At 37.9% G+C, this 27,631-nt stretch overlaps 1 protein-coding gene across 3 annotated transcripts in view; it reads left to right on the plus strand.

Moving 5' to 3' along the window:
• cdh4 (cadherin 4, type 1, R-cadherin (retinal)) overlaps nt 1-27,631 on the plus strand; it is a 429,819-nt gene that overhangs the window by 323,052 nt on the left and 79,136 nt on the right. For all 3 annotated transcript variants that reach the window (XM_017451081.3, XM_017451082.3, XM_017451085.3), the window contains one exon: nt 26,119-26,345. In XM_017451081.3, coding sequence (XP_017306570.1) covers nt 26,119-26,345 — 227 coding nt within the window. The remainder of the gene's footprint in view (nt 1-26,118; nt 26,346-27,631) is intronic.

A 27,631-nucleotide genomic window follows, 5' to 3' on the forward strand; every position in this document is an offset into this window, starting at 1 on the left:
AAGACCCACAGCAGTAATTTGCAATTCGTCCACCCAGTCCCTGGAGACACAGACTGAAATATGAAAGAAACACTGTAGGGATGTATCCTGTGGAAAAGGTGTATATGAGGTACATTAACAGCTTCAACTTAGTGACTTTTTCGTCTCGCAGGTGTGTCATCCTTCCACAACATAATCATGTCCTCACTTAACGTAGCACGACTTGACATTTTCCATCGTAATCCTTCCCTATGGTTGGACTATGATTGCGATTAGTGATGCTAATTGCTTAGGTAATGACACTGAAAGAGAGGGAGAGAGAGAGAGAGAGAGAGAGAGAGCAGACATCAGGGTTATGTACAGAGATCCCAGCAAGCTGTACACATCTCCAGAGAGCTTCATTAAACAAACAAGATACAATTAATCAGAAATAACCAGAGTGCTGCGCCTTAACACACTAGGGGGCGAATAGTAATGGCTCTTTACACACACATGCACACAGTCATACAGGGAGGGAAAACACATAATCTACAGGTTAATAGGAATACCTCTACCCCTGCTCTACATAGGAACAGCACGATAACTGCATATAAAATCACGTCGATACAGGTCAAGAGCTTCAATTCATTTTTTACATCAAACATCAGAATGGAGAAAAGTGTGACGATGGTATGTTTATTGGTGCCAGACGTGCTGGTTTGAGTATATTTTCCAGAAACTGCTGATCTCCTAGGATTTTCACACAGAACAATCTATAGAGTTTACAAAGAATCTTGCAAAAAAACAACAACATGGTGGAAATGCCTACAGTAACTCAAATAACCAGTCTTTACAACCGTTCTGAGCAGAAAAGCATCTCCAGGACACAGAACACACTAAACCTTGAGGTGGATTGACTACAACAGCGGCTGCCGCTCCTATCTCCCGTTTTATTGTTTTCAAATGATTAGCGTGTTACTTTGAGCGTTTGTGGGGTTTCGGAGTCTTTGAAGTACCACATGCAACTCAACCTATTGCTGTGCAGAATCACGTATGTGTTTTCAGACTCCTGTTTTTTAACGCTGAGCATTACCTCCTGTCGCCCTGCTCAGGACTCTCATTACTGTGTGGATTCCCTCTCCATGGCTTTAAGGTACATTGCTTGTAACCTGCAGAACCTAAACAGGAACTACTATTTGGCAAATGACTGCTATGAACTTTGCCGAAATGTTGTATTACTGCGACCAAAGCGCTATTTACATCGCTCTTCAGGGCGCTCTTTTACACACTCTTCATCTGATGCCATCACTGTCCCTTCAAATCACATCATTGTACTGCATAATCAACAATACAGCATGAGTCCCGTGGCTATTCCCCAGTTTGATTCGTTTGAATGTCTCGTTCTGAGTGCCTCTGCACCACTCACTACTGCCATAGCTATAGTCTACAGGCCTCCTTAGACAAATGTTCATTTTTTTTATCAGAATTTGCAGAACTTCTGTCTATGTTGAGCCTCAAGTTTGAGAGAAATCTTCAGAGAAATCCTAGGGGACTTTAACATCCACGTAGACATAAAAGACTCTCATGACTAAGGATTTTCTGTCTTTACTGGAGTGCTTTGATTTGAATCAGCTTGTTGACTGTGCTACACATAATAATGGTCAGACACTAGACCTTGGGATTGCAAATGGATCACTTCTGTCTCCGCTGTCTTCTGCTGATTTAGGGCTGTCTGATCACTTGGTTGTCTTTTTTTAATATGGAACTCCCACACACTACCATCTCCTCTTCTCGGACTATTAATTATCGCAAATGGAAATCCATTGATCTCTCTGATTTTACTGGCTACGTTGGCTCTTCTTTAAGCTGTTTTTCTCCATCTTGACCCTCTGGAGGACAAAATTTCCATATTAAATGCTGGTCTCTTGTCTGGCTTGGATTCATTTGCTCCTATCAAATCACGTTCGGTCTCCGTTGCACGCGCCGCTCCCTGGTACAATGATGAGGTGTGCTCAAGGAAGACGGCTTGTTGCAAAATGAAACGAAGGTGGCGTCTCTCTGGCCTGACCGTGCATCACCAGGCTTGGAAAGACCATTTGCATGAATATAAGGCTGAAATTGTATCCGTTAGGTCCCGTTATTTCTCTCAGATCATTGTCAATAATCAAAGAAATCCCAGAAAACCGTTTCATACCATAAACAAATTGCTCAAATGTAACAGTGCTCCTACTGTACATGCTTCAGCTCAGCTTTGTAATAGATTTCTTGATTTCTTCAGCACCAAGATTGACAATGCTTGTAAATGCATTCTTAATACTACTGTCTCTACTGCTTCCTCTATTGGTATTTCTTATTTCTCTGGCATTTTTCTGTCAAATTTCTCCCCACTTGATGTGGTGTCACTTGGAAATGTGGTATCACAAATGAAAGCTGCCACTTCCATAGTTGATCTTTTCCCAAACTGTTTGTCCAAGTCATGTTTTGCTTCATTGTGTCCTGTTGTCCTGAGTATAATAAATGACTCTCTGTGTACTGATCTTGTGCCAGCAGCATTTAAAACTGCTGCTGTAACCCCTGCGCCTAAAAAGACTCATTTAGACATTTAGACAATCTTAACAACTTTCGTCCCATTTCTAATCTTCCCTTCCTTGCAAAAATTCTGGAATGTATTGTGGCCTCTCAACTATAAACTCACCTCACTCTAAACATTCTTTTTGAGCCATTTCAATCTGGTTTTCACAAACGCCATAGCACTGAAACGTCATTAGTTAAAGTCACAAATGACTTGCTAATGGCCTCGGACTCTGGCTGTCTTTCAGTTCTGATTCTTCTAGATCGCAGTGCTGCTTCTGACGCTGTAGATCAGTCTCTCCTACTCACTCGTCTTGAATCAGTATTTGGTGTTACGGATACTGCGTTAAACTGATTGAAGTCCTATCTCTCGGATCATCAGCAGTTTGTTTCCTTGGGTGGATGTAGGTCCAACATTGGCATGTTTAATATGGTGTTCCTCAGGGATCGATTTTGGGCCCTTTATTTTTTAGCATTGACATGTTTCCCCTTGGTCATGATTATCATTTTTACGCAGATGACACTTAGATTTACATCCATTCAAGACCTGGTGATTGTGTGGCACAGTGTATGACTGAAATAAAGGAATGATGTCTCTAAATTTTCTTTGTCTTAACAGTGACAAAACTGAGGTGATGCTCATTGGTTCACCCCACCAGCTCTGTAAAACAGGTCCATTAACCTTATATATGGATGGCTTTGCTTTGGAATTTCTAATTAAATTGAAGAATTTAGGAGGTGATCTTTGATGCAAATTTCACATTTGATCCTCATGTCAAGAATTTAGTTAAAACATCATTCTTTCACCTCAGAAACATTGCATGACTGCGCCCCATGTTATCTTTCTCTGTGGCTGAAAAATGTATCAATACTTTTGTATTCTCCCGAATTGATTATTGTAATGTTTTACTTGTCGGGACTCGAAATCCACATTAAATAAGTTGTCCAAAACTCTGCCGCTAGAATCTTGACCAGGACAGGTGATCACATCACTCCTATTTTGGAGTCCTTGCACTGGCTCCCTGTAAAGTTTCGTGTAGATTTCAAAATTCTTATGCTTACCTCTTATGGGAACTCTCTTCCCTTTGAGGTTAGGCATGCTGAATCTTTGAGTATTTTTAAATCTGCTCTGAATACGCACTTTAGTACAACTGATTTTCTGTCATTGTCATTTTTATTGTATTTTTATTTTTTCTCTTCCTTTATATTTCATTGTTTTTTTTATTTCTTCTGTTGTAAAGCACTTTGAGATGCAACTTTTAAAGGCGCTATAGAAAATAAAGTATTATTATTATTATTATTATTATTATTATTATTGTTATTATTATCATATAATGAGAAGCTGGAGCAGGCTTTTAGGGACTTTCACATTGTAAAATAAATTCAATTAAACAAACATTGCTGACACATACAACGTGGTCTTAGCATGCAATGGACTGATTTCCATCGACACTGGATGGCCTTCAATTTGTCAGAGTGTGTGTGTGTGAGCGAGAGAGAGAGAGAGAGAGAGAGAGGAATAGTGTGGGACGTGGGATATGAAGAGCATATGCCGTATGTTCTGTGGTGTGCAGCATTGAGTGCTAATGACTAACTGCTCCATTGAGATGCTCACTCGGAGGGAGCCGTGTGTGTGTGGGCAGGTTGTGTGTGTGTGTGTGTGTGTGTGTGTGTGTGTGTGTGTGTGTGTGTGTGTATGTTGGCATACTGTATGAAGAGTTTCATTCCAAGGCATAGTAGATCTATTTTTAAACATTTTAGTAATTAGGGATTTATTTTGTTAATTACACATACGGTACAAGCACTTCACATCATATTCCTTACATTTATTTAAGCACAGGCTTATGTATTACAAAAAAAATATATATTATTAACCTATACTTTCTTCATAAGCAAAGGCTTTTTTTAAAACAATATATTTTGTCAGTTTAATAAGCAGTGCGTGGTATTGGAAAGGATTTGAAATTAAATCAGTTAAAGCATAATAAAATGGAAAAAATATATATTCATAATTAAATTATATAATGAGTAGTCAACATGTCAGTACAATCACCCTTTCTATTTGGCTGAAAGTTAATATTTCTGTTTTGATTGTTTTAAATCAAGCTGTTCTGTATGTATTGAGGATAGCGGAGACAGTAAGTAATAAAAGAATGCCTCTTTTATTTTTTTTAACCGCTGACGTTGGTTTTTTCTCTGCTCTATCATTCATCACTTGTGTTGCACTTCACTGCTCATGTTCCCTTGTTAGTCCAATTCTAATTCTGTTCCACAGTTATTGTTCCTTTTTGGAGCTATTTTTGCTTTATTTCTCTTGCTACTAATTTTACACCATTTGAATAATTCGCATTTACATGAGATAATGCGTGTTTTATACAGGCCAAGTGAAAGGAAAGCATTGAACAGGGTGCAAGGTCTTTGTGCTTACACACTAAAAAACCCTGGGTTAAGAACAACCCAAATTGAGTAATTTGTAACCCAACATGTTGGGTTGTTAATTTTAACCCAGCAAATATATTGTTTTTCAACCCAAAGGATGGTTTCATTTTTTACAAAACTACTGGGTTCATTTTAATTCATAAATGAGTTAATATTTTCAGGGTTATTGTTTATCCTTTGAAAATGTCAAATATACCACATTATAAACAAAAATGTCAACATGGTATCTCCTTTATTTATACACAAGAAGGTGTTCAGAAATGTATTGCTAGAGCTGCTAAAGTGGTGTTTATATATAGACCTTGACGTAAATGACTCAAATAAGTCTGACATTTAAGATGAAAAGATCAGATTTTGATCGAAGGTGACTTTAAATCATAAAAAAAAAAACTGAGTAAGGATCTTACAAACCAGTGGGTGTTATAAACAAGTAAGCCAAAGCTAATGAAGATAGCAGTGCATGTCATGTAAAACGCACGTTTTTGCTTTTTCTAGTTTACAGTATTGGTTTTATGGATAAATATATTGATACGAACCTTGTTTCTCCAAATAAATTTAACAGTCTGTCCGTGTGAAGACTGCTACCTCGACCTGAGGTGAATTCGAACAGTCTGCGCTGAGTTGATTTGACCCAGGAGCTGGGCTGAGGCGTCAGGGTGGGGGAGGGGTGCATTGATTCAACTGCAGGTGAAAATGACCCAGCCGCTAACCCAGTAGTTGAGTTACACAAAACTGCCCAAAAACTACCCAAGACTGAGACAATAACCCAATTAAATGACCGAAAAGGCTCAAGCCAGCGTTTGGGTAGAAAAAAATAACCTAGCATTTTTTAGTATGTAGGGTTAGAGGTGCTAAAGAGACTTGCTGAAAAAAAAATAACTGAAGATGACTAAAGTAAACAAATACTGAGGTACCAGAATCAATCAGCATCTCCTTACATTAAAGTTACCATATAAAGGAACATCAGTTATTAGGTTTAGATCATGTGGAGTGTATGCCATAATGGCTAATGGGTTACTATAGAAACGATAACATATTAGCAAGAGCACATTACTAAACACTTTGCAGCGGCCGTTATAGAAAATTAATCGACGCCTACATGCTATGGTATACGTTTAAAAAAACAGATGATATCCAAGCCCGAGCTTGTTTTTTACCTACCCAAGACTAATGAGCTAATAAAGATCCAGGTGCACACTTTCTGATTCATATTTATATGTATGCACTGTTATTCTTATTAATGTTATTTAATATTTTCACTGTTATTACCAGTAACAGTCATTACACTGCTACACCAAGTATGAGATCGGCGTATAAGGAAACTATCAGTGGAATATGCTTACGCTCAGATTTGTATCTCTACATACCTTCCTGGCTAATAAAGGCTAATATAATGAACAAGTTATAAAAGCGAAAAGCCATCAGTGAAACATTAACTTGATTTGTCAGTTTACATATTCAAGTCTGACAAGCGTACCTTATTGACACTCTCACAAAACTAAACACGTACATGATGTACAGTGTCTGGGTCTGAACTGTTGTCACTTAGGAGGCTCAGCTTTACTCTTGCACAAGAGCACATTCTGTTCATCTTCATTTTGGAGTGAGTATGTGATTGAAAGTCACATTAAAATGCCATTAGTTTTGAGATTAGTGTAACTCGTGACAACAAATGGATCCTGCACATAAATTTGCATAAATAATAGTTGCAGTGCCTCAGTGTTGTTTAAAGAGGCATTTATTTTTTTACGCTGTACAGTTGGAAAATTTCTCTTTGTTCGAAGCATTTAAAAAAAATACATAAATAAATAAGAAGAAATTTATTAAACGAATGTTAAAATAAATTACTTTTCCTTTCTGTCTCTTTTTAAGTAAAATACGTTCCTTTCTGGAGCCCTGCTTTTTGAATATTATATAAATGATCCTGCAGAATTATGCCCAGGAATACAGTTCCATCATGTACACTATGGGTCTAGTAGGATCACCACATACCACTCTCCTGATGTGTTTATTTCTGGATGTTATTCCCAGCACCTTTTCCCAGTGTCTGAGAAGTAACAACCTTGATTCATTTGAATAGAATACACCTACTTCCTGTTAGGAGAATATAAATAATAGTAGTGAGAGGCTTGCAGAGGTGGCTTACAGATTTACATTGAAAAGTAAGCAAAGATTTCACACTGTGCACAGACGTGTCCAAAATACGTCCTTTAAATGTCTTTGCCCAGCATAATTATAAACCTTGATAGTCACTGGAACTCTGGGTTGGATTTTGTTTTCCTTTAGGTATAAATACCATGTTACAAAAAAAAAAAAATTGCACTCCTGTGTAAATGAAATCAATGCACTTTTTCCTGCGAGTATTCTGATTGGTTGACTTGGTCGTTATCTGTTAAAGAACGCTTTCATCATCGGTGTCAGCTGTATTCAGAGTTGAGTGGAGCGTGCGTAGTGCGGATTTAATACTGAAATTGAGCACACTGGTATTTAGACCTCGGACCCAATTACAGACTTAAGCACGATTCCGAGAGTTGCTTCAGAGAGTACTGTACATGATAAAATAACTTATATCCCACGCAAACATTACGATTTCATAAGCGGGATGTGAAATCTTTCAATAAGTTGTGCACACGAAAAACTATCAGAATTTAATTCAAAATAATAGGATGTGCTGGATCAAGTGCTATTTTGTATGTTGCTTAAAAACAATGAGGGTGGAAGCCATATTGCTCTCTCAGATGTCGATTTCAATGCTTGCAGTTGTCTCATTTATATATCATCATATTCATTTTAAAATCGTCTCTTGCATTTATATAATATTGAATTACATTTATTACAGAAAATAAAATAAAATGATGTTTCCTTCTTCGGTCCATATTTTATATCCTTGTTGTTGTTGTTTTTTCAGGATTAAAAGCAAGTGTTTGTGGAAAAAACCCATGTTAGAAGCTTCTACTCAAGTTTCAGTAGTCTGAACTAATTGCAGGTGATTTTCATAATCTAAATGGTGAAAACCTGTCAAATTGACTTAAGCAGCTGCATAGCCCTAGAGATAAGTAACTTTCTCAGCATAATTGTTGGCACAACTTTTAGGTCACCAACTGAACATGAACCTGGATGTGACAGTCCGAGTTACTGAGTGCCAGGCAAATATCACTCTCTTGTCATTTTACTGTTATCAGGTTAGCTTGCCACCATTAGCTTGCTACGTGTTAGCTAGCGAGCTCAAACACAGTGCCTTGTTAAGCAGGAATCATTTTGATGCCTACAGCGCTGCGTTAAACCAAATCAGAAATTCGGGGTGTCTTTGTGCATACTCCTTTTGGACATGTTGACATTAATACGTACCTCAGCTGGAATACAACTTGTGTTTGAAAACTCACTACAGTTCAAACCCAGCCGTTTCTGACTGTATATTTCTGTGAATCAATATTACATGATTTTAAAAGAATGGGTTAGTTTGTTTCTGGATATATTCATTGTGATGGGGATTCAAATTAAAAATGAATTCCCACATTAATATTTAGGCTGGGTGCATCACCTAGAGTCTGTTTCTCTCTCTCTCTCTCTCTCTCTCTCTCTCTCTCTCTCTCTCATCCTCCTCCTCCTCTTACTTCTGCATGCCTGTCAGGCCCAAAGTGGGTGATCAACATTGGATCTGAGGTTTCTTTATTCAGTAAAGCCAAAGAGTAATGGATTTAATCATTCTTTCTCACTGATTAGGTCTTGCATTATAAATGAAGAAGTTGTAGTCTTAAATACATAACAAAATGTCACTTGTGCCTTCGCTGACAGGCATCTTGACATTTGTGTGAAATAACCTTTAGTAATTGCAAGGATTTTGAAGATAAATTATGGCGCAGTTGAAAATGGGTTCCCACTGTGTAACCATGCAGACTGTTATAATCCATACTGCTGCAAGGCCATGTGCTTAAAATGAGCTGAAACGATTAGATGGGATTTTAGATAGGATTAGACAGAGAGGATTTTAGCTTCTGCTTTGATAATAACGTGTTTGAATCAGATTCTTACACAGTGTTTACCATGTAACTATTTACCATGTACTGTAAATGTACCTGGTAAAGAATTTCTCCAATTTCTGTAAAAAAATAAATAAAATAAAAAATACTGTACGATATTTTAAATGTGTCCGATTGATTAGAAGGTTGATTAATTTCCTATAGCTGCAGCTCTGACTGTTTCAAATGCAATTTTTATATTAATACGCTAATTCTAATATGTTATCGTTTCTACATTAACAGCCTCCAGAGACTTGGTTGCTGGACAAGCCAAGCAAAGTGTAAAAAACTGTTTATTTAGCATTTTGGAAGGAGTCTCCAGTGTCAGAGGTATAGCTATAACTGTAAGTTTTCCAACATGGGAAAGCTTCTTGGTAACATGACAAGCTTCATTTTTTTCTTATTAGTTTAAAATAGAGAGAAAATAAGAGAGGCTGGTGAGGGAGCAATTGTTTATAGCTGTTAATGTAACTTACATTCAGTGATATGACTTAACTTGTTTCATGGACTGTCCACAATGTTAAACATAAATATAACTGAATAAAAAATCCACTATGTCATTCTTCAATTAATAAAAAATAATGAATTGTTGGCAAATTCCTGTGGTATTAAGAAGAATAAAAGACTTCAGGATATGCTGTTATTGGAAAATAATCAACACTGGAGAGGTAATAGCAACTCCAAACAGTAAATAAAGGAAATATTCATTACAGTAATTAACAGGAAACTCTGTCAACAGTTATGTACATGTACACGATAATTTTAACCATATATGTTTTACACTGTAATTCAGATATTAAAAGCGATATTAAATATGCTTATAAAAGAATTAAGTGTATCTGGAATTACATTGCCTTTTTTTAATATTTATTTATTTATTTATTTTACTTCCGACGTCCTTAGCAAATGTCAATCTAATCCAAACAGGATTTCACTTAGCTTACTCTAATGGCACCACTGCCAATGCAGCAATCATAGCTAATGGATTTTCCCACTTCATGGGAGCTGAACGCACTAAGAAAGTTTCAGCAAGATTTAGCAAGATGTCGTGCACACTGATGCATGCTAGAATGACATTGAAGAGTGGGTAACTGGGATTACTTAGAGACGCCTAAAATGCCACGTTTCTCCATTTAACACTCCCTGCATCTGAAAACAGACTCTCGTATTCTTCGCATGTCTGGGCTATGTGTACGGTGACTAGACGGATGCCCTTTCTCACAAGAAAAAAAAACCTCCACCCAATCCTGCTTTTTTTGCCAGAACCATGTGGGAAAAGGTGTTGTGGTCTGATGAGATCAAGGTAGAACTTTTTGGGCATAGTTCTCAAACAAAAAAAATGTTTGGCATAAAACAAGACCGCTTTTCATCCAAAGAACACCATACCAACAGTGAAGCACGGTGGTAGCAGGATCATGTTATGGGGCTTCTTCTCTTCAGCTGGGAATGGGGCTCTAGTCAAGATGGAATTATGGAGATCCCCAAATACCAAACTATATTGGTACAAAACCTGCAGCCCTCTATTAGACAGCTGGAGATGAAGAAAAATTCACCTTCTAGCACAATAACAACCCAAAGCACAAATCCAAGTCAACTAAGGAATGGATTCAGAAGATGATCAACATTTTGGAATGGACCAGTCAGAGCCCTTTCGAAAAACCGTGGAATGACTTCAAGAGGTCTGTGCACAGGAGATCCGCTTGTAATTTGGTATGTCTGGAGAATTTTGCAAGGTAGAGTTTTAAGATAAAATTGTTTTTCACTTGAAATTTGTTGGTTGCTATTTCATATCAAATTGGAAAAAGATCTGATTTGTCTTGGTTTAATTTTTTGCATCACAAAAACCTGCAATTTTCATGGGGGGGGGATTAAACTTTATATAATGTACACACACACACACACACACACACACACACACACACACACACATATATATATATATATTTGGTCGACCATGGTGAGGTGCCATGTTGAACTTCCAGTGACCAGTATGAGGGAGTGTGAGAGTGATGACACCAAATTTAACACACCTGCTCCCCATTCACACCTGAGACCTTGTAACACTAACAAGTCACATGACACCGGGGAGGGAAAATGGCTAATTGGGCCCAGTTTGGACATTTTCACTTAGGGGTGTACTCACTTTTGTTGCCAGCGGTTTAGACATTAATGGCTGTGTGTTGAGTTATTTTGAGGGGACAGTAAATTTACACTGTTACACAAGCTGTACACTCACTACTTTACATTGTAGCAAAGTGTCATTTCTTCAGTCTTGTCACATGAAAAACTATAATCAAATATTTACAAAAATGTGAGGGGTGTACTCACTTTTGTGAGATACTGTATATAAAACTATATCTACTGTATGTTGTGGAATTCCTCTTCAGATATTTCTTAGTGTGCTGGAACTTCACATAACTTTAGATAACATTAATATTCCTAGAAATGGGCTCAGTATTGCAGAAGTTCATTTTTGTCTGACTCAGTCCAGGATCTGCACGTCATCTGCACATTTCAATACCTCTTGAATGCTTATTTTATAGGCTGTTTTTTTTTCCTTCTAATGATTAGAGAAATGGATCTGTATGCCAGGAGCAAGCATGTTCCTCCTGAGTTTAGTGTTTTGATCGATGAGCAGATAAAAGAGAAGAAAGAAAACAGAGGTAAAGAGGAGGTGAGGAGGCAAGCATGTGCTGCCCACACAGACATGGACATTTGACCTTTTGTGAGACTTTGTTTCACAGTCACTTGCAAAGCTGTAAATAATAACAGGCTAGTTGTGAGTGGAGATGCCTCACCTTTTGTGATTTTTTTTTTTATTCTGTGGGACAACAATGAACCTCCCAAAAGAAAGAATGTAGCAGCTGCTGACACCACATGGTACTGAAGAAGATTAATTCGATAGTGACCGATCAGTGTTGTGTGTGGGGGGGTTTACATGTGCATGCTGGATGCCTTGGAAGCTCAAAATCCCATCTCAATCTCATGAAAACCCAGTACTAACTGCTATTTTTATTTTTTATTTTTTGCCAAATCCCCAATGTTCTGAAAGGCTGTACCATTTAATCTGGTCATTTCTTTCCTTTAGTTTTATATATTTATTTCCCCCTTCAACTCCAGGTTTCATCTTCATTTTTGACATAATGAATTTAAGACGGTGGATTCATCTAGATTCCCTTCAAATTCACCCTCAGATGTTTCCGTCTTGACAGAGCGAAATTTCTTCATGCTTCAGGAAGGCAAATCAAACACTCTATAGAGGAGATGGTAGAAAAAGCTGTTGTGCATGGAATAGGATGTATATTAGAAGTTATTCCTGAATAGACCCACACTGTCACTGCCTCAAAAAATAGTCATGTGGCTACAGATATGTATTCAGTTTTTAAAGGTGCGCCATGAATATTGAACGTTTCTCTGACGCAGGTCTTTTTAAGGAAATATTGATTTGTTCTCTTTAGTCTCAAAGCTTAGGTCTTTTAAAATATTTCCATATATAAGACAGCCTTGTCGCCTCTTTTGGGGGTCTTGATTATTTTTCATGTGCTGTCTGTGATACTTGAATATTCGGGTTTGGATATTCAGACATGATGCAAAAGGTTAATATATATATATATATATATATATATATATATATATATATATATATATATATATATATATATATATATATATCCTTGATCATATGATATCCATGATCCTGGATCATATCTCTAGTGTTTCCTTTACAAAGTTCCCTTAACTATTGAAGAAAAGAAAAAGAAAAAACCTTGAGGAACTCTTTTTCTAAGAGTGTACTGCTAACAGATCTAATCCAGTTAAAGAAAAACTTTTTTTTGAACAGAAAAAGGCTCCAAGTATATTCATTAAGGTAACCCTTAACTGAATGAGAAAAATCCATTAATGTGGCACCAGTCATAACAAGAAGTTACATAGTTACATTTAGAACCATGATTGGCTCCTCAGGCTGTACCACTTGGGGAAACCTTGAAGGTTTCATTTTGGAACCCATTTTGCAAGTTCAGACCATGCCAGATAATGGAGAGTGTTGTGGAACTGTAAAGGGGGTGGAGAGATTCTGAGAACTATTGTTGGACATGTGGGTGGCGTCTGTTTTGCACTAGACAGCCAGGTCCCCCACTGATAAGTCTTGTTTTGGAGTTGGAGACTGGAACACACAAGTATACAAATGAAGAGATAGGAATTTAAGGGAAGGAACTAGGAACAAGGTGGAGCTTCAGGCATGGTCTTCAGTTATTTTGTGATTCCATTTAAGAAGCAAAGGACCTAGGCTCCCAAATGGCAGAGCAAAATAGCATTCAACCTATAATTGGCAGGTCAAAAGTTTGATTACCGATGATGCAAAATTTGCCATGCTCTCTGGGTGGGAGTGATGGAAATACTCTCTTCCCTGTCAGTTAGAGTGGACACTAGTCAGTAGTGAGCATCTATGAGTTCATGTATGCTGAAGAGAAGAAATATGGTTTTTCCTTCCAGGGATGTTCAATTGCCATGTGATGAGCAGTGCTGTGAAAGAAAGTATTTGTTCCCACCCTGATTTCTTCTGTTTTTGTGCATCTCTCATGCTAAATAGTTTTACATTCTCAAACTAAATACAACATAGGATTTTCTGGTAGAGAGCAGAATTCATGTTTCCCTCAATTACTGCAAGTTGCCCAGGCCCTGAAGCAGCAAAGCATCCCCACACCATCACACTTCCTCCACCATGCTCAACCGTAGGTATGATTATCTTTTTGTGGAATTCTTTGTTTGGTTTACGCCATATGTAACGGGACCCCTGTCTTCCAAACAGTTCCACTTTTGACTCATCAATCCACAGAACATTCTCCCAAAAGGTTTGAGGATCATCAAGGTGTTTTTTGGCAAAATTCAAATGAGCCTTAATGTTCTTCTGGGTTAACAGTGGTTTTCACTTCGCCACTCTTCCATGGATGCCATTTTTGCCCAGTGTCTTTCTGATAGTGGAGTCATGAACAGTGACCTTTAGTGATGCAAGAGAGGCCTGTAGGTCCTTTTGATGTTGTCCTTGGCTCTTTTGTGACTTCCTGGATGAGTCATTACTGTGCTCTTGGAGGAATTTTGGAAGGTCAGACACTTCTGGCAGGTTCACTACTGTGCCGAGTTTTTTCCATTTAGAGATATTGGCCCTCACTGTGGTTCTTTGGAGTCCCAGAGCCTTTGAAATAGCTTTGTAACCCTTCACAGACTGATGTATTTCACTCACCTTCTTCCTCATCATTTCTGGAATTTCTTTCAATTGTGTTACTGAGTAAGACCTTTTAACCAACTTCATGCTGTTGAAAGAGTTCTATTTAAGTGTTGATTTGATTGAACAGGGTTTGCAGTAATCAGGTTGTGTCTAGTCCAGCTGAACCCCATTATGAATGCAGTTTCATAGATTTGGGGAATTAGTAACTATGGGGGAAAATACATTTTCACACAGGCCCAGTTGGTATTAGATAACTTTTTTTGCTTCAATAAGTAACATTATCATTTAAAAAAATATTTTGTGTTTATTCAGTTTGCATTTGTTTTATCTTAGAGGAGTTTTTTTTTCCATTTCTGAATCAATTTAGTATGAGAGATACAAAAACCAAAGAAATAATACTTTTTCACAGCACTGTAGCATGAGTAGCAGGTAAAAAATATCTGTTGACTAGCTTCACATATCTCGGCAGAAGCACATGTTATCCATCGTCCTCAAAACGTAGCTCTTATGTGATAGGGGAGAGCTAGTTGGTGAATAGGAATTGGCAAAAGACCAAATCGTGAGAAATGGAGGAGGAAAAGAAGCAAAGGACCCTTATCTATTGGAAAGAACCCTTGAGGAATCATCTTGTGTGCTTTGAATGTCTCCCAAAAAATAACCTGTGATGTATAAGAACGTGTAAATACTAAAGTGTCATAGACTTAAACCTGAGTAATGAATCACTGACAAAAAGTCCTACTGAAATGTACAATATCTACCTGCAATGGGCCCTGCTTCTAAGCATAAAGCTAATCATGACCATCTCTCGGTATCTCTCCTCCTGTGTCTTCTTTTGCGTGGTCTGTAATCGAATCATATATGAATAATTTAAAACATGAGCTCAGATCACTTTCTCTACTCGAATGAATACTCCGTCAACATCCGGTAATCATCCATATCAAAAGAGTGATTTTCTGGCCCTCTCCTGCTCCTTTACTCTCTGAGGGCCTGCTGGGAAATATTCAAAACGTCTGAATTGCACTGAATAAATGTTCTGGATTGGAGTAAAAGGGATCATAGCGCAACTGAATGGCTGGACTCTCAAGGCTGAGTCATATAGTAAAATTGAAGCTGTGACATAATGAGGATAATGATGATGATCATATCATATAATGATAATGATGATACAAATCTACAAAATGAGCATAGCCGTCACCATGGAGGAGGATGCTCAGTGGATTGAAATGAGTGATAATTGTCAAATTAAAGTTATTTGCATACAAGTATCGAATCTAGGCTTTCCTCCGATGTATTTGGGTCCAATCCAATTTCACTATGACCTATACATTTCAACTTTGGTGATAACATGGCATGGTGGTCGCTGGGGGAGCAAGAAAAGATTATAATCAAGCCCTCAGGATGAAACTAATCTGCTCTGTATTGTTCAGGTTCAGCATGCAAGGTTTGAATCAATGCAGTCCGACTGCTGGGTTCATTTGATTTGTTTTGGATAATGGCTGAGACACACTCCTTCTTCCCTAACGGTCATACTTAGAGTGGAGTTACACATGCTTAGTGAGGCTTTAATACAGAAATTGTGCACATGGTTATTCAGACTGATTTATTTATGAGTAAAATGATGAATTAAGGTAAAGTGACCTGTAAGCATAGCAAGCATGGCCAGTTTTATTCTTCAAACCACTGTCATGTGTTTAAAATTCGGCTGTCTAGACGCTATTGAAGAACCATGTCTGACTGTTCTACTCAAGAAAATACACACAAATTTCCCTGCATAAATATTGACATAACTTAAATGGGACTTAAATCGCAAACTCTGAATACAGCCCTAAAATAGGAGCACTGTTCCAATTCAGCGGCACAACATGTCCAGGTGCATAGAAAACGAGGTCATTTGTGCAGCAGCGAGCAAAACAGCTGGAAAAGGGAATGGTTTTGTCTAGGTTGAGCAGCATGCAACATACAAGTCTAGTTAGAAGATAGGAATTTCAAGAAATTGTAAATAAGTAAATTAAAGTGGAAACTCTGACTAGCGTTTCATGTCAAGAGTTGATGATATTTTCAGCAAACAATTGTAATTCTTTGAATATGCGGGGGGGGGGGGTACAGTTGTTAAGATGAAACAGAAATAATAGTAAGAATGAGAGCAGATGCTCTGATTCAGCACAAGATAAAGTGGAAAGATAAAGTGTTCGAGGGAGATAAAGAAAAGGAAAGCAAATTAACAGTTGATTATCTTCTGGAAAACACTCTCTGGAGGGAGATATTCACCATACTGGGGTGTTTATCCAACCTGCCCCCTGCTGAGATACACACTACGTCTGAACGTCTTTCGTCCAGATGTGTAATTTTTATCAGCATTACACTTTACAGAAAAGATGTACAAAATGTACAGGTGTGCTTTTATGTGGGGAAACTTTATTTCTCATATGATTCATATTCACATGATTCATTTATTTTCATGTTTTTTACACAATTTATTTGGTATAATGTTTTTTTAACAAATGATTCATTTATTTTCACGATTTCTTTTTACATGATTAATTATTTTATGTGATTCTTTTCACATGATTCTTTTTATTTTCACGTTTTTCGCATGATTCATTTATTTTTACGTTTTTCACATGATTCTTTTATTTTCACATGTTTTTCACATGACTCATTTATTTTCATGTTTTTTACACAGTTTATTTGGTATAATGTTTTTTAACAAATGATTCATTTATTTTCACATGATTTTTTTTTACATGATTAATTTTTGAATGTGATTCTTTTCACATGATTCATTTATTTTCACTTTTTACACATTTAGTTTCATATTTGTTTTTTAAACAGTTCATTTTTCAGTGTGATTTTTACTCATGCGATTTTTACACACAATTCATTTATTTTCACACGTGATAATTTTTAATTTTATTAATGTCTAAAGTTTGACACATTCAATTTATATTCAGTTTTCTTTCACATTTAAGTTTTGAACATTTAATTTTGTTTTCACGGTTTTTTTGAGGCATGAATTGTTTTGTTTTTTATTTCACGCATGATTTAAAATTTTTCACATCACTTATTTATTTCTATGTATTGTTTTTGCATGTTTTTTTCCCACATGGTTTTATCTATCACATATTATTCATGTCACGTGTTTACATGAGTTCAGGTGCAATTTCATACCATCTCATAATATGTTGAAATGCACTTTTACACATTTTTCACACATAATCACATATTACTCAAATAATTCCATGTGAACTGCATGGGGGTTGTATCACATGTGAAGCGTATCAAGATGTCTGCTTAAAACTGTTTAATATACAGTAGGTCTAAGTAGCCTATGTTGTATAGGCCACTCCTTCTCCAAAATGGTAGAATACAACAGAATTTTATGCACAAATGATGGAATCTTGTTCAGACATCTCTCCTACACACACACACAAGAACAGACATCCCTATAGCCAATCTCATCACCATTCACAGTCATGTGCTTTCCACATAAACATCCTCGAGCAGAGGTGTTGTAGCTGTAGGCGGCGTGGAGTTATTGCATTGTCCTGTAAGATAACAGCTTACACAGCCTCTAGGCACGGCTCGTCTCCTTATAAACAAGATTATTCAGATGACCTCAAGGTTTTTGCATGAGAAAAATATATATGATGGCCTTGGAGGCAATAAGCAGTCAGATTCATCATGAGAAACAAAGTTGTACTTTCCTTAATAACTTTTTTCTTGATGCATCACCACTTATCAACATGAAGGAAGGTTTCTAACTTCATTAGATACTTTTCCTTATCTAACAAAGGTAAATCAGGAAAGATTAACTAACTAGCCACTTTAATACGAACACCAGTACCGTTTCACATTCATGCAGTTATCCAATCATGTGGCATGCAGGGAAGTGCATAACATTTATGTAGATACAGACCAAGAGCCTCAGTTAATTTTCAAGTCAAACATCAGAATGAGTGGAATATGTGGTCTCAGATACTGACTTTCGCCGTGACATGGTTATTGGTGCCAGAAACTGCTGACCTCCTGGGATTTTCAAAAACAATAGTCTCTAGGATTTACACAGAATGGTGCGGAAAAAAAAAAAAATCCAATGAGCGCTAGTTCTGCAGGTGGAAATGCCTTGTTGATGAGAGAGGTCAGGAGTGAATGGCCAGACTGGTTCTGAAGCTTACAGAAGGGTTACAGTAACTCAATCAGCTTCTTTTTACCACCGTGGTGAACAGAAAAGCCTCTCAGAACACAAAACACATTAAACCTTGTGGCGTTTACAATAGCAGAAGACCACATAGGGTTCGACTCTTGTCTGTTTAGACCAGGAGTGTCCAATCTTATCCACTAAGGGCCGGTGTAGGTACAGGTTTTCATTACAGTCAAGCAGGAGCCACACCTGATTCCACCGGTTTAATCAGTTGAGTTCAATAGACTCAGGTTTGGCTTCTGCTTGGTTGGAATGAAATCCTGCACCCACACCGGCCCTTCCCGGATGAGATTGGACACCCCTGGTTTAGGTGAGCCAGTGCCCACTGTAGCCTTAGCTCAGTAACCTAACCAGTGAAAAATAGACAGAAAAAGTTGGGGGTTTTTTACTGATGGACCTTCCTAGATCAGGAGATCCTGCTGAAGCCAAGTGTGGCCTATCTCCCTGTTTTGACTCTTTTAAACTAAAAAAAAATCTCATTCGGTCTCAGTCTATTTCTCCTAAAGGAATTTTAGGAGAAACATTTGTGACGAAGTTGATGTCATGAAACACAAGTCAGAATTCTCTTTAAATCTACTGAGATATCCAAGAGAAACCTTTAAGCAAAGAAATTGACCTCTGTTCCATCCCCATCATTTCTCATGTTTCCCAACCCTCTTAGTTTAGTGAGATAAAAGGTGTTTAAATTTAATTAAAGCGAACAGAGGGTGGTGGTGTTGTGGAGCTTTGGCACAAAATCCTGCAGCTTGGCAGTGACTCTGTTTGTAGCCTCTTTTAACCTCCACACCACCCAGCAGCAGCCTTTAAACACAGGCCAAGATCTCATTCTAAAATGCAGTTGTAGGACAGAGCGAGACCTTTATTCAATGCCAACACACTGTCACTGATTTGTGATGGAGTTGTAATGGATTACATTCTTGTTGTGCAACCATCAGGGTATTGTCAGATGTTAAGCCATGAGTGGGAAGAAAAGTAATGCAATGATGGGATGAGATTTCCATGTGTATACTCTGATTAAGCACGTCAGTGAACTAGGAAGAACATCATGTCACCAAACTCTGCTTTGCTGAGCATGACGGTCATTGTCATAAGTATCGGAATGGCCGGTACATGAGGGGCAAGTGTGTGTGTAACATTATGTGTGTTACGGTTCGCTGAGTTCTGTCATTGAGCTGTGTTAGTCAGCTGGTTGAAGAGAGCTCTGTCTGCTCTGAATAGGGTATAGATCAGAAAGTCAAGCTGAACAATTCTAGAACTGTTTGTTAAATTATATAAGACTGAAAAGAACCCAATACACACAGATACACACACATAATAATATAATATATATTATTAATTTAGAACTGTAGTTTAATTCCGTGCTAATACATAAATAATTACATTTTATTGTTGATGTGACATTTAACTCTCTGAGTTATCTTTTGTTTATTTTATCCATCAGTGCGACACTTGAACTTGTCTACCACTCATAGGTTTTTGCAAATTATCATTTAATTTGTAAATAAATTAAAAATAAATCCACCAATGGAAGTGTGTATTCTGATCAGAAGTAACGTAATGAGTAAATGTGCCGTGCGCAGACCAACTAATCGATAATGAGATTCGTTGACAACGATTTTCATAATCGATTATTATCAATTTTATTGATTAGTTGTTGCAGCTCTAGTTTCTACAAATTTAACCTTGGGATCTATCAACAGAACCTGACTTAGTCCCACTTTTACTGATTCCTGATTAGTATTTCTGTTCTTGTTGATTCTGCCCCTCAGTAACAAGCAAAGTCACATAGACACAATGGAACATTGATTCAAAATGGACATGGGTTTGTACAAGTCTGTAATTCCCCATCTACCGTAGGGCCCAACATTCTGAGTCCACTAACAAGAACATCAGCCTATTCATTTGCTCTTATATAAAGGGTTCCTGGAGCGTTCTGTGGTTGGTTAAGGTTTCTACATTATGAGAGAACGCAAAATTTTTAAATGCAAAACCCTGCAACATTTTCTTTACATAGATAGTATGAAGTAAAACCAGTTTTTAGGAAGCAATGACTAGGGCTATAGGCAAGACCGCCATTGTGAAGTCCAAGACCAGGACTAGCCGAGATCAATTCAAGACCGAGTCGAAATCAAGTCAAAATTGAGACTAAATGACAGCTAGACTGAGTCAGAATCAAGAGCAGACCATTAAATCCTTTTCTAGACCAAGCCTATTCCTCAATTAATTGGCTTCATGTGTTCATTGTGCCCATATTATTATTTAAAGGCTCTCAGTCAAGACCAAGACCCTATTTAGCAAGACCAGTGCCCAACACTAATAGAACTTCAAGTCAATACAGACAATGTCTCAAGACCAGGCTTGAGTCCTGTAGTCTACAAATAACATTTAACTCATTAAAGAGCGTTTCATATACACACACTTACAGACGGTGATTTAGAGTAGTCATGCACCTAAAAGCTTCTTTCTGGGATGTGGGAGTAAACCGGAGTATCCAGCAGAATCAGATGTGGATATCAGGAGAATATGCAAAACTCATGATTTCAGGACCTAGCCCCAGATCCTGGAACTACTGTATTACGCACCAATGCGGTCTGCTGCACAAACCCTGCCACCCAGAACATTTTTGTTTCTCTTCTCATTGGTAAATAGATTCACGGAATACCTGAGGAGCTTGCCTAAGAACAAAATGATATCATTTTTATACATATTTTTTTTTAGTTTTAAAGTGTGCTCGGCTCAAACAGCTCTTCATCCCCATTTGCAGAAAGAGCAAAGAGGCTCTTTGAGTGTAGAGGAAAAATAACACCGGGGCGAGTTTTTGAACTAACTGTTCGCTGACATTCAGCTCCTGCAGAGAAAACAAATCACTGGCAACCTCCTTCTGCCTTAATTCCTCACACAGGTGAGGGTAGAAGCACGGCTGGAGAGAAAGAGGGAGAAAAGAATTCAGGAGTCAAAAGCACATCCAGCTGAGTGTGAATGGAGTACCTGCCAGATGTGTTCTTTCTGCCATGGTCTCTCTTCCTCTTTCTAGTTGGCACCGCTCTCACAGCACCCCAGTAGAACATGTCAGACTTTGAAATGTCCATAAAGCTTTTGCCTGTTTCAATCTCAGATCCAGGCAAGGGTGGTAAAATGCAGTTTAAGATTGTTCTTTCTTTATATCAACCTGTTGCTGAAGTCTCAGATCTGATTGGTTAGAAGGTGTTGATTCATTTTCTAGAACAGCTCTGACAGTAGTACCGGCTGTAATTTGTTCTCTAGCTCAGTCACAGGAACTTGTGTGGCAGATGTTCCACATAATGTAATAACCAATGAAAAACATGCTCATATTTACCAAAGAGCAACATTTAATTGCTCATTTATTGACGCTTGCAGTTTATTTTGCATGGAAGATTCGCATGTTTGTTTGTTTTTGTTTTTTTGAAGGAGTCTCCAGCGGCAGCGTTTTCACACTGACGTGAAATTTTTCGCTAATCAACTCTGGTGTGGTAACAGTAACTTGTGAATGTGTTATCATGAGTACCATAACAATTTGACCCACAACTGGTTGGGGTACTTGATCCCGGACTCAGATTCAAGTCCGGACTCGAGTCCAATTATGAACGAGCTCGGATTTGTCACGCACTCGGGTAAATTTGTACTCGGACTTGACACGGACTCGGACGTTTTGGACTCGGTAATTTTTTCAAGTACAGTCGAATCCGTGTCATGTGTAACATGAAAAGAAAGATTAAAAAATATATAACAACATAAACAGACACCCCACCTCTCCAAGAAGTTCCGGGGGTCTCTCGATAGCGACTCCCTGACGGCCGCAAATTTTATATAATATCCTGGAAATGAATTTTTATTGAGAGTGAGCGAGAGACCAGTAGGAGCAGAGAGCGAGGCTGCGTCTGAAACCGCATACTTACCTACTATATAGTAGGCGAAATATATACATGTATTTCGGCTGCTATATAGTAGGTAAGTATGCGGTTTCAGATGCAGCCTGAGTGATGAGCGAAAGAGTGACAGAGAGCGTATCCTGATGGGTCTCTCTTTTTGTTGACCTCTCTCTCTCTCTCTCTCTCTCTTCAGTTCATCGATCAGTTCAGTGTACCCCTGTAGTTCAGCGTCACTGTAGTGTTTATGTTCGTCATGGCAGAGTGTCCAAAAAAAAAAAAAAGAAAATACAAAACGTCCTTCACCCCAGACTACACTAAAGTGTACCCCCTGATTCATAGGGGTCAAAAATAACAACAGTTTGGCAAGTTTTCCAAAATTTTCAACTTTTTGATTGCCCATGTTGGGTTAAATGATTGTAAAAGACATGTTGAGGAAAGTTTAACAGGTGTCATATGTTCATTAGTATAGCTAATGTCATTTAAAGTTGCTGGTTAGCTGCTAAGGAGCTACTCTATTGATGTCCTATGAGATGAGGACAAACTCTCTGTAGACTTGCTTAAAGTTTTAATAGAATTTTCTTTAAAAAAAAAAAAATTGACTAAATGAGTTGAATATAATGTAATTGTAAATATTACGTACATATTTTAATGTCACATTTAGCACCCCTAAACATTTATCATCTGATGATTCCAGTCTTGAATTTCATGTAAAATGTGAAATGAACTTCTTAATGTAATAAATATCATAAACCCTGCTGATAGGGTTTTTTTTTTCTTTCTTCCATTTTAGGAATTAAAATGGAAACTATTAAACAGTTATGTGTATCGATTTTATGTTAGTACCATTACAATCGTCAATATTTCCATTACAATTCACATACACAAGACAATAAAATTATATACAGTAAGACCAATGTTTCATAGAGAGAAGTTTTGTTTATGTGGCCAGATAGAAACGTGGGTCTGAATAAAATGCTTCAGTACAGGGCACATCCTTCTGTTCCCATGCCAACACGCAGTGCTAGGACAGCAGCAATGACCAGGGCAGGGTGACACTGTGTGTTTTTCACATGCAAACACTTTCCTGCATTCAGCCAGATCCCCTTAGCTCTCCTCTGGGAAAATGATGCAGCCTCATTGGCTGTAATTAGCTCTGTTCCATTAAAGCAATTTGCCTCATTTACAGGACCACTGATTACCTTCAATTGTTTGATGGAAATGTGTACCTTTCTTTTCACTATCTGTGCTGATTTTCCCATGACAGATGTTTGCGCTTGGATTTATATGAAGTTTAGCTGTTTGCTTGACAAAACAAAGACCATTACAAGCAAGAAGATATTTAGCATTGTTTGAGTCCTTGTATTGAAAAAAAAACATCATAGTTAATCTGCATATCTATTGCTCTTGAATATCGTGCACACCAAAACCTGAACGCTGCATACTGAATATCTTTATATGATACAATAAGAAAAAGGAGTATGTTTGTAAAAAGGAGCTTTTATCTCAATTCTAACCTTGGGCTTACGTAAATATTTCTTAAATGATATCTTAAACGCCAGGAGCAATATTACGTCCCGTACCACTGTCTGACAGTTTGACGTAACCATAGTAGGTCATGCTGAAATTTATGCTAAGAAATCATTTTAAAAAATAATAATAATTAAACATTTAAGTTCTTTACTATGATGATTTCTGCATTCTAAGTGCTATGAGAAATAATGGCGACTACGTACCAAATTACTGGAATAAACCAGGAATAAATAGCAGTAGATAGAAGAAGAAGCCTTTATTTGTCACATGCATTACAGCACAGTTAAATTCTTTTCTTTGCATATCCCAGCCTGTCAGGAAGCTGGGGTAAGAGCACAGGGTCAGCCATGATACTGCACACCTGGATCAGAGAGGGTTAGGGCCTTACTCAAGGGCCCAACAGTGGCAGCTTCGTGGTCCTGGGGCTTGAACCCCCAACCTTCTGTTCAGTAACCCAGAATACTGGTGAGGCACCACTGCTCCAATAGGGTATGGACAAGCTTATAAATTTCCGCTTTTACTGTATAAATAAAAACAGCACCTGACTAATTCAGTGGCATTAAGTTGAGCGCATGACATATACACTATATATATATATATATATATATATATATATATATATATATATATATATATATATATATATATATAAAATAAAACGCAAAATAATAGAATGTGCTGTATCAAGTGCTATTTTATAAGCTGCTGAATAATGAGGGTGGATATTGGGAGCCATATTGTTGAATTATTATATAAGATGCACTAATTAATCTGATAATTTTCAACTCCAATCTTACCATATATAGTATCCTTCAGCAATAAACTAGACTCCTATTAGATTTCAGCGCTTGCGATCTTCTCATTCCTATATCATCATACAGCAGTCCTTTTTTAATCAGTGTTTCAAATGGTCTCTTGTTTTATGTACATTTAACAACAAAGAAAAACACTATTTCTTTCCAGAGTCTGCGTTTTGTATCCCTGTTTATTTTTCTCTCGAGCTCAAAGTCAGTGTTTGTGTTTAAAGGCGGCGTTCTAGGCGTTATTAAGCAGGCGCGTAACCCGACCTTGAACACACACAAATTTCCCCTTTGTAAATACTTCTATAACTTGTTAAGTTGGGTATTTTCCTACTGCCCAAGCTGGACTGAAAGGAACTTCTAATTGTAGAGCTTCTTCTATGGATGTTCAACGTTTTATTGGGTTTGTTTTGGAATAACACGTTAGACTAACGTTAGTGAACTGATGGTAGAATTATACACAAAGGCAAGTTATTAGAACTGGAACATCTCAATTTTTTTTTCACACTTTCCCTCAGGTGTTTATGAAGGGACCATCTGCTCTTGATGACAGTAAAAGAATCTCACTGTCCCACAGTCACACACACACGATTCATGCTCCGTACGACCCGAATGAGACTCAGGAACGCTGCAAAACCAAAAAGTGTGAGGAGTGTGTAGTTTCTAGTCAAAGTGCAGAATCAGAACATGGCCTTTTTTTTTTTTTGTGGTTTCTGGAGCTAGCGCTGGACTCGCAATAAATATTTTATGTAAGGCATCTCTGTCTCATGAGTTTTCATATAGATTTTTTAAAAAATGTTGATGCCCTTATTAAGACAGTCCTCAATGTCCTTCATATTTTCTTCTCCTTCTGAAGAAAATAAGAGAGAGAGAGTGTGTGTGTGTGTGTGTGTGTGTGTGTGTGTGTGTGTGTGTGTGTGAGTGAGAGAGAAAGAGTGAGGAAGGGAGTGGACAATTAAAAGGTATCTTAATATAATGAGTCTGCATGTCTATGAATGTATAAATGTGTTAAAGACTAAAACTTTCCCTGAAGGATCACACTGTCTGCCCTCTCTATCACTTTCTTTTTCTGTCTCTCTCTTTCTCTCACTCATTCTCACACACACACACACACACACACACACACACACACACACACACACACACACACACACACACACACACACACACAGATTGCCAATAAATAATTCTTTAACAGATGAGTTCATTTATGTTTGGATTCAAGCTGTTAAGAGGGAACTTGTTTTTTCTCTCTCTCTTCTTCAGAAAGTCTGACTCATTGGCAAGTTTTTTCATCCAAACAGGCAAAGCTGTCATACCCTGTTTTGAATGTGTCTTCTTGAACATATCTTAAAAAGACCAAACGTTCCAGCTTTATATCACTCAGAAGACCGTCTGCTTTTTTTTTTTTTTACATCTCAGTGAAATAATCATAAGTCATTCTTATTCAATCATCATCCATCTATTTATTTCTCCTGTTTAGTGATGTTCGAGGCTTGTCATCTGAACGAGCGGATCAGCTTCGAGAGCAGCGACCCCAAATTCGGCGTCCGTCCGGACGGATCTCTGTACGTAGAGCAAGACGTGATGAACCTGTCCGAGCCTATCCAGTTCATGGTGACGGCTCAGGGGAGCAAAGACACGCAGATTTGGGAGACGACGGTTAAACTGGCCATCGCCGGACACCCACTTCCTCCCCTCATAAACCAGGTGAGGAAGATCATTTTTTAAGTAGTTGGTTTCGTAATCTCTAATATTTGTGTAGTCACATGTAACTTATAAACTGTCTGTTCTTAAACTCAATCTATAACATGCCGCTGTTGAAATCTGATCGATCAGAAGGTGTTGATTAATTTCCTATAACAGCAGCTCTGACAATAGTGTCAAATAAGTTTATATTAATTGCACTTCTTTTAATATGTTCTTTCTGTAATATTTCTATGGGAACAAGGTCTGTACTCAGGGACCTATGTGGAGGATGTTTACATCATTTAAGCTTCACAATAAGCAGATTTAAACAAATAAATAAATGTTAAAAAACATTATTTAAACCCTAAACATGTGTAGATGTTTCTCTGGTGTGGAGATGTTCAACATTTCTGAAAGAAGACAGTCGGTGTTAGTGATTTAAGGTACAGCTATTACTTTAAGTGTTCAGGATAAAGGACTACCATTTACCTAGCATGACTAGGTAGCATGTTTATGCATTTCAAAATGCTAAGTCCCAGATTGAACAGGAAACACGATCCACAGAGGTGATTAAAAGCAGGATTTACAGACAAATGAGTTGCTTTGGACTCGAAGGTGATGATCTCTGTTCAATATGTGATGGTCACGTTACCGTTTAAGGTCTCTTGGTTGTCAGTTCTGCATTATGTCCTGGCACAAATATTTTTCCTCTTGCTTGATGATGATGATAGGTCGCAGCTGCATTAGTGATGGTATTTTCTCCTTTTGAACCCTAACGCACATCTGAGTTGGTGTGTACCTGGTTTATGCAAACGCCCTTCCCATTGGCACTGGGACTGTTCCTGCATCCAAAGTGACCCAGAAATGGCAAACTGCAAGAAAGGACTAAGGTTTCTCCGGGGAGGAGGACATGTGCTCCTCTCGCCGTGTCCCTAACCCCTCACATGTCCCTGCCTTCTGTGCAGCCATTTAGAGAAGCCTTTCTATGCCAGACTGCTGAAGGGCATCTACACACACATGCCTAAGCACACACCCAACCAAATGTCCTAAATGGGCTTTGGGATTAGAGCAAGATAATCAGTGTATAAGGCAGCGCTCCCTAACACAAATTGTTTTCTAGGATGAATTGTTGGTCTCATGATAATATTAGCTAATACGATCTGCTGATTAGATATTCACTCTGAGGCCTGATTTAGAGTGCAGTGTGGAATCTTTATAGCTCACAGTACACTGGCTCAGTGTCACTATGGCTGAACTTGACTAGTCGACGTGCTAAAAAGGAGAATAGGCTCTTGAATAGTCTAGTG

Source organism: Ictalurus punctatus, chromosome 21 (genome assembly GCF_001660625.3).
Source record: "Ictalurus punctatus breed USDA103 chromosome 21, Coco_2.0, whole genome shotgun sequence".
Classification (NCBI taxonomy): domain Eukaryota; kingdom Metazoa; phylum Chordata; class Actinopteri; order Siluriformes; family Ictaluridae; genus Ictalurus; species Ictalurus punctatus.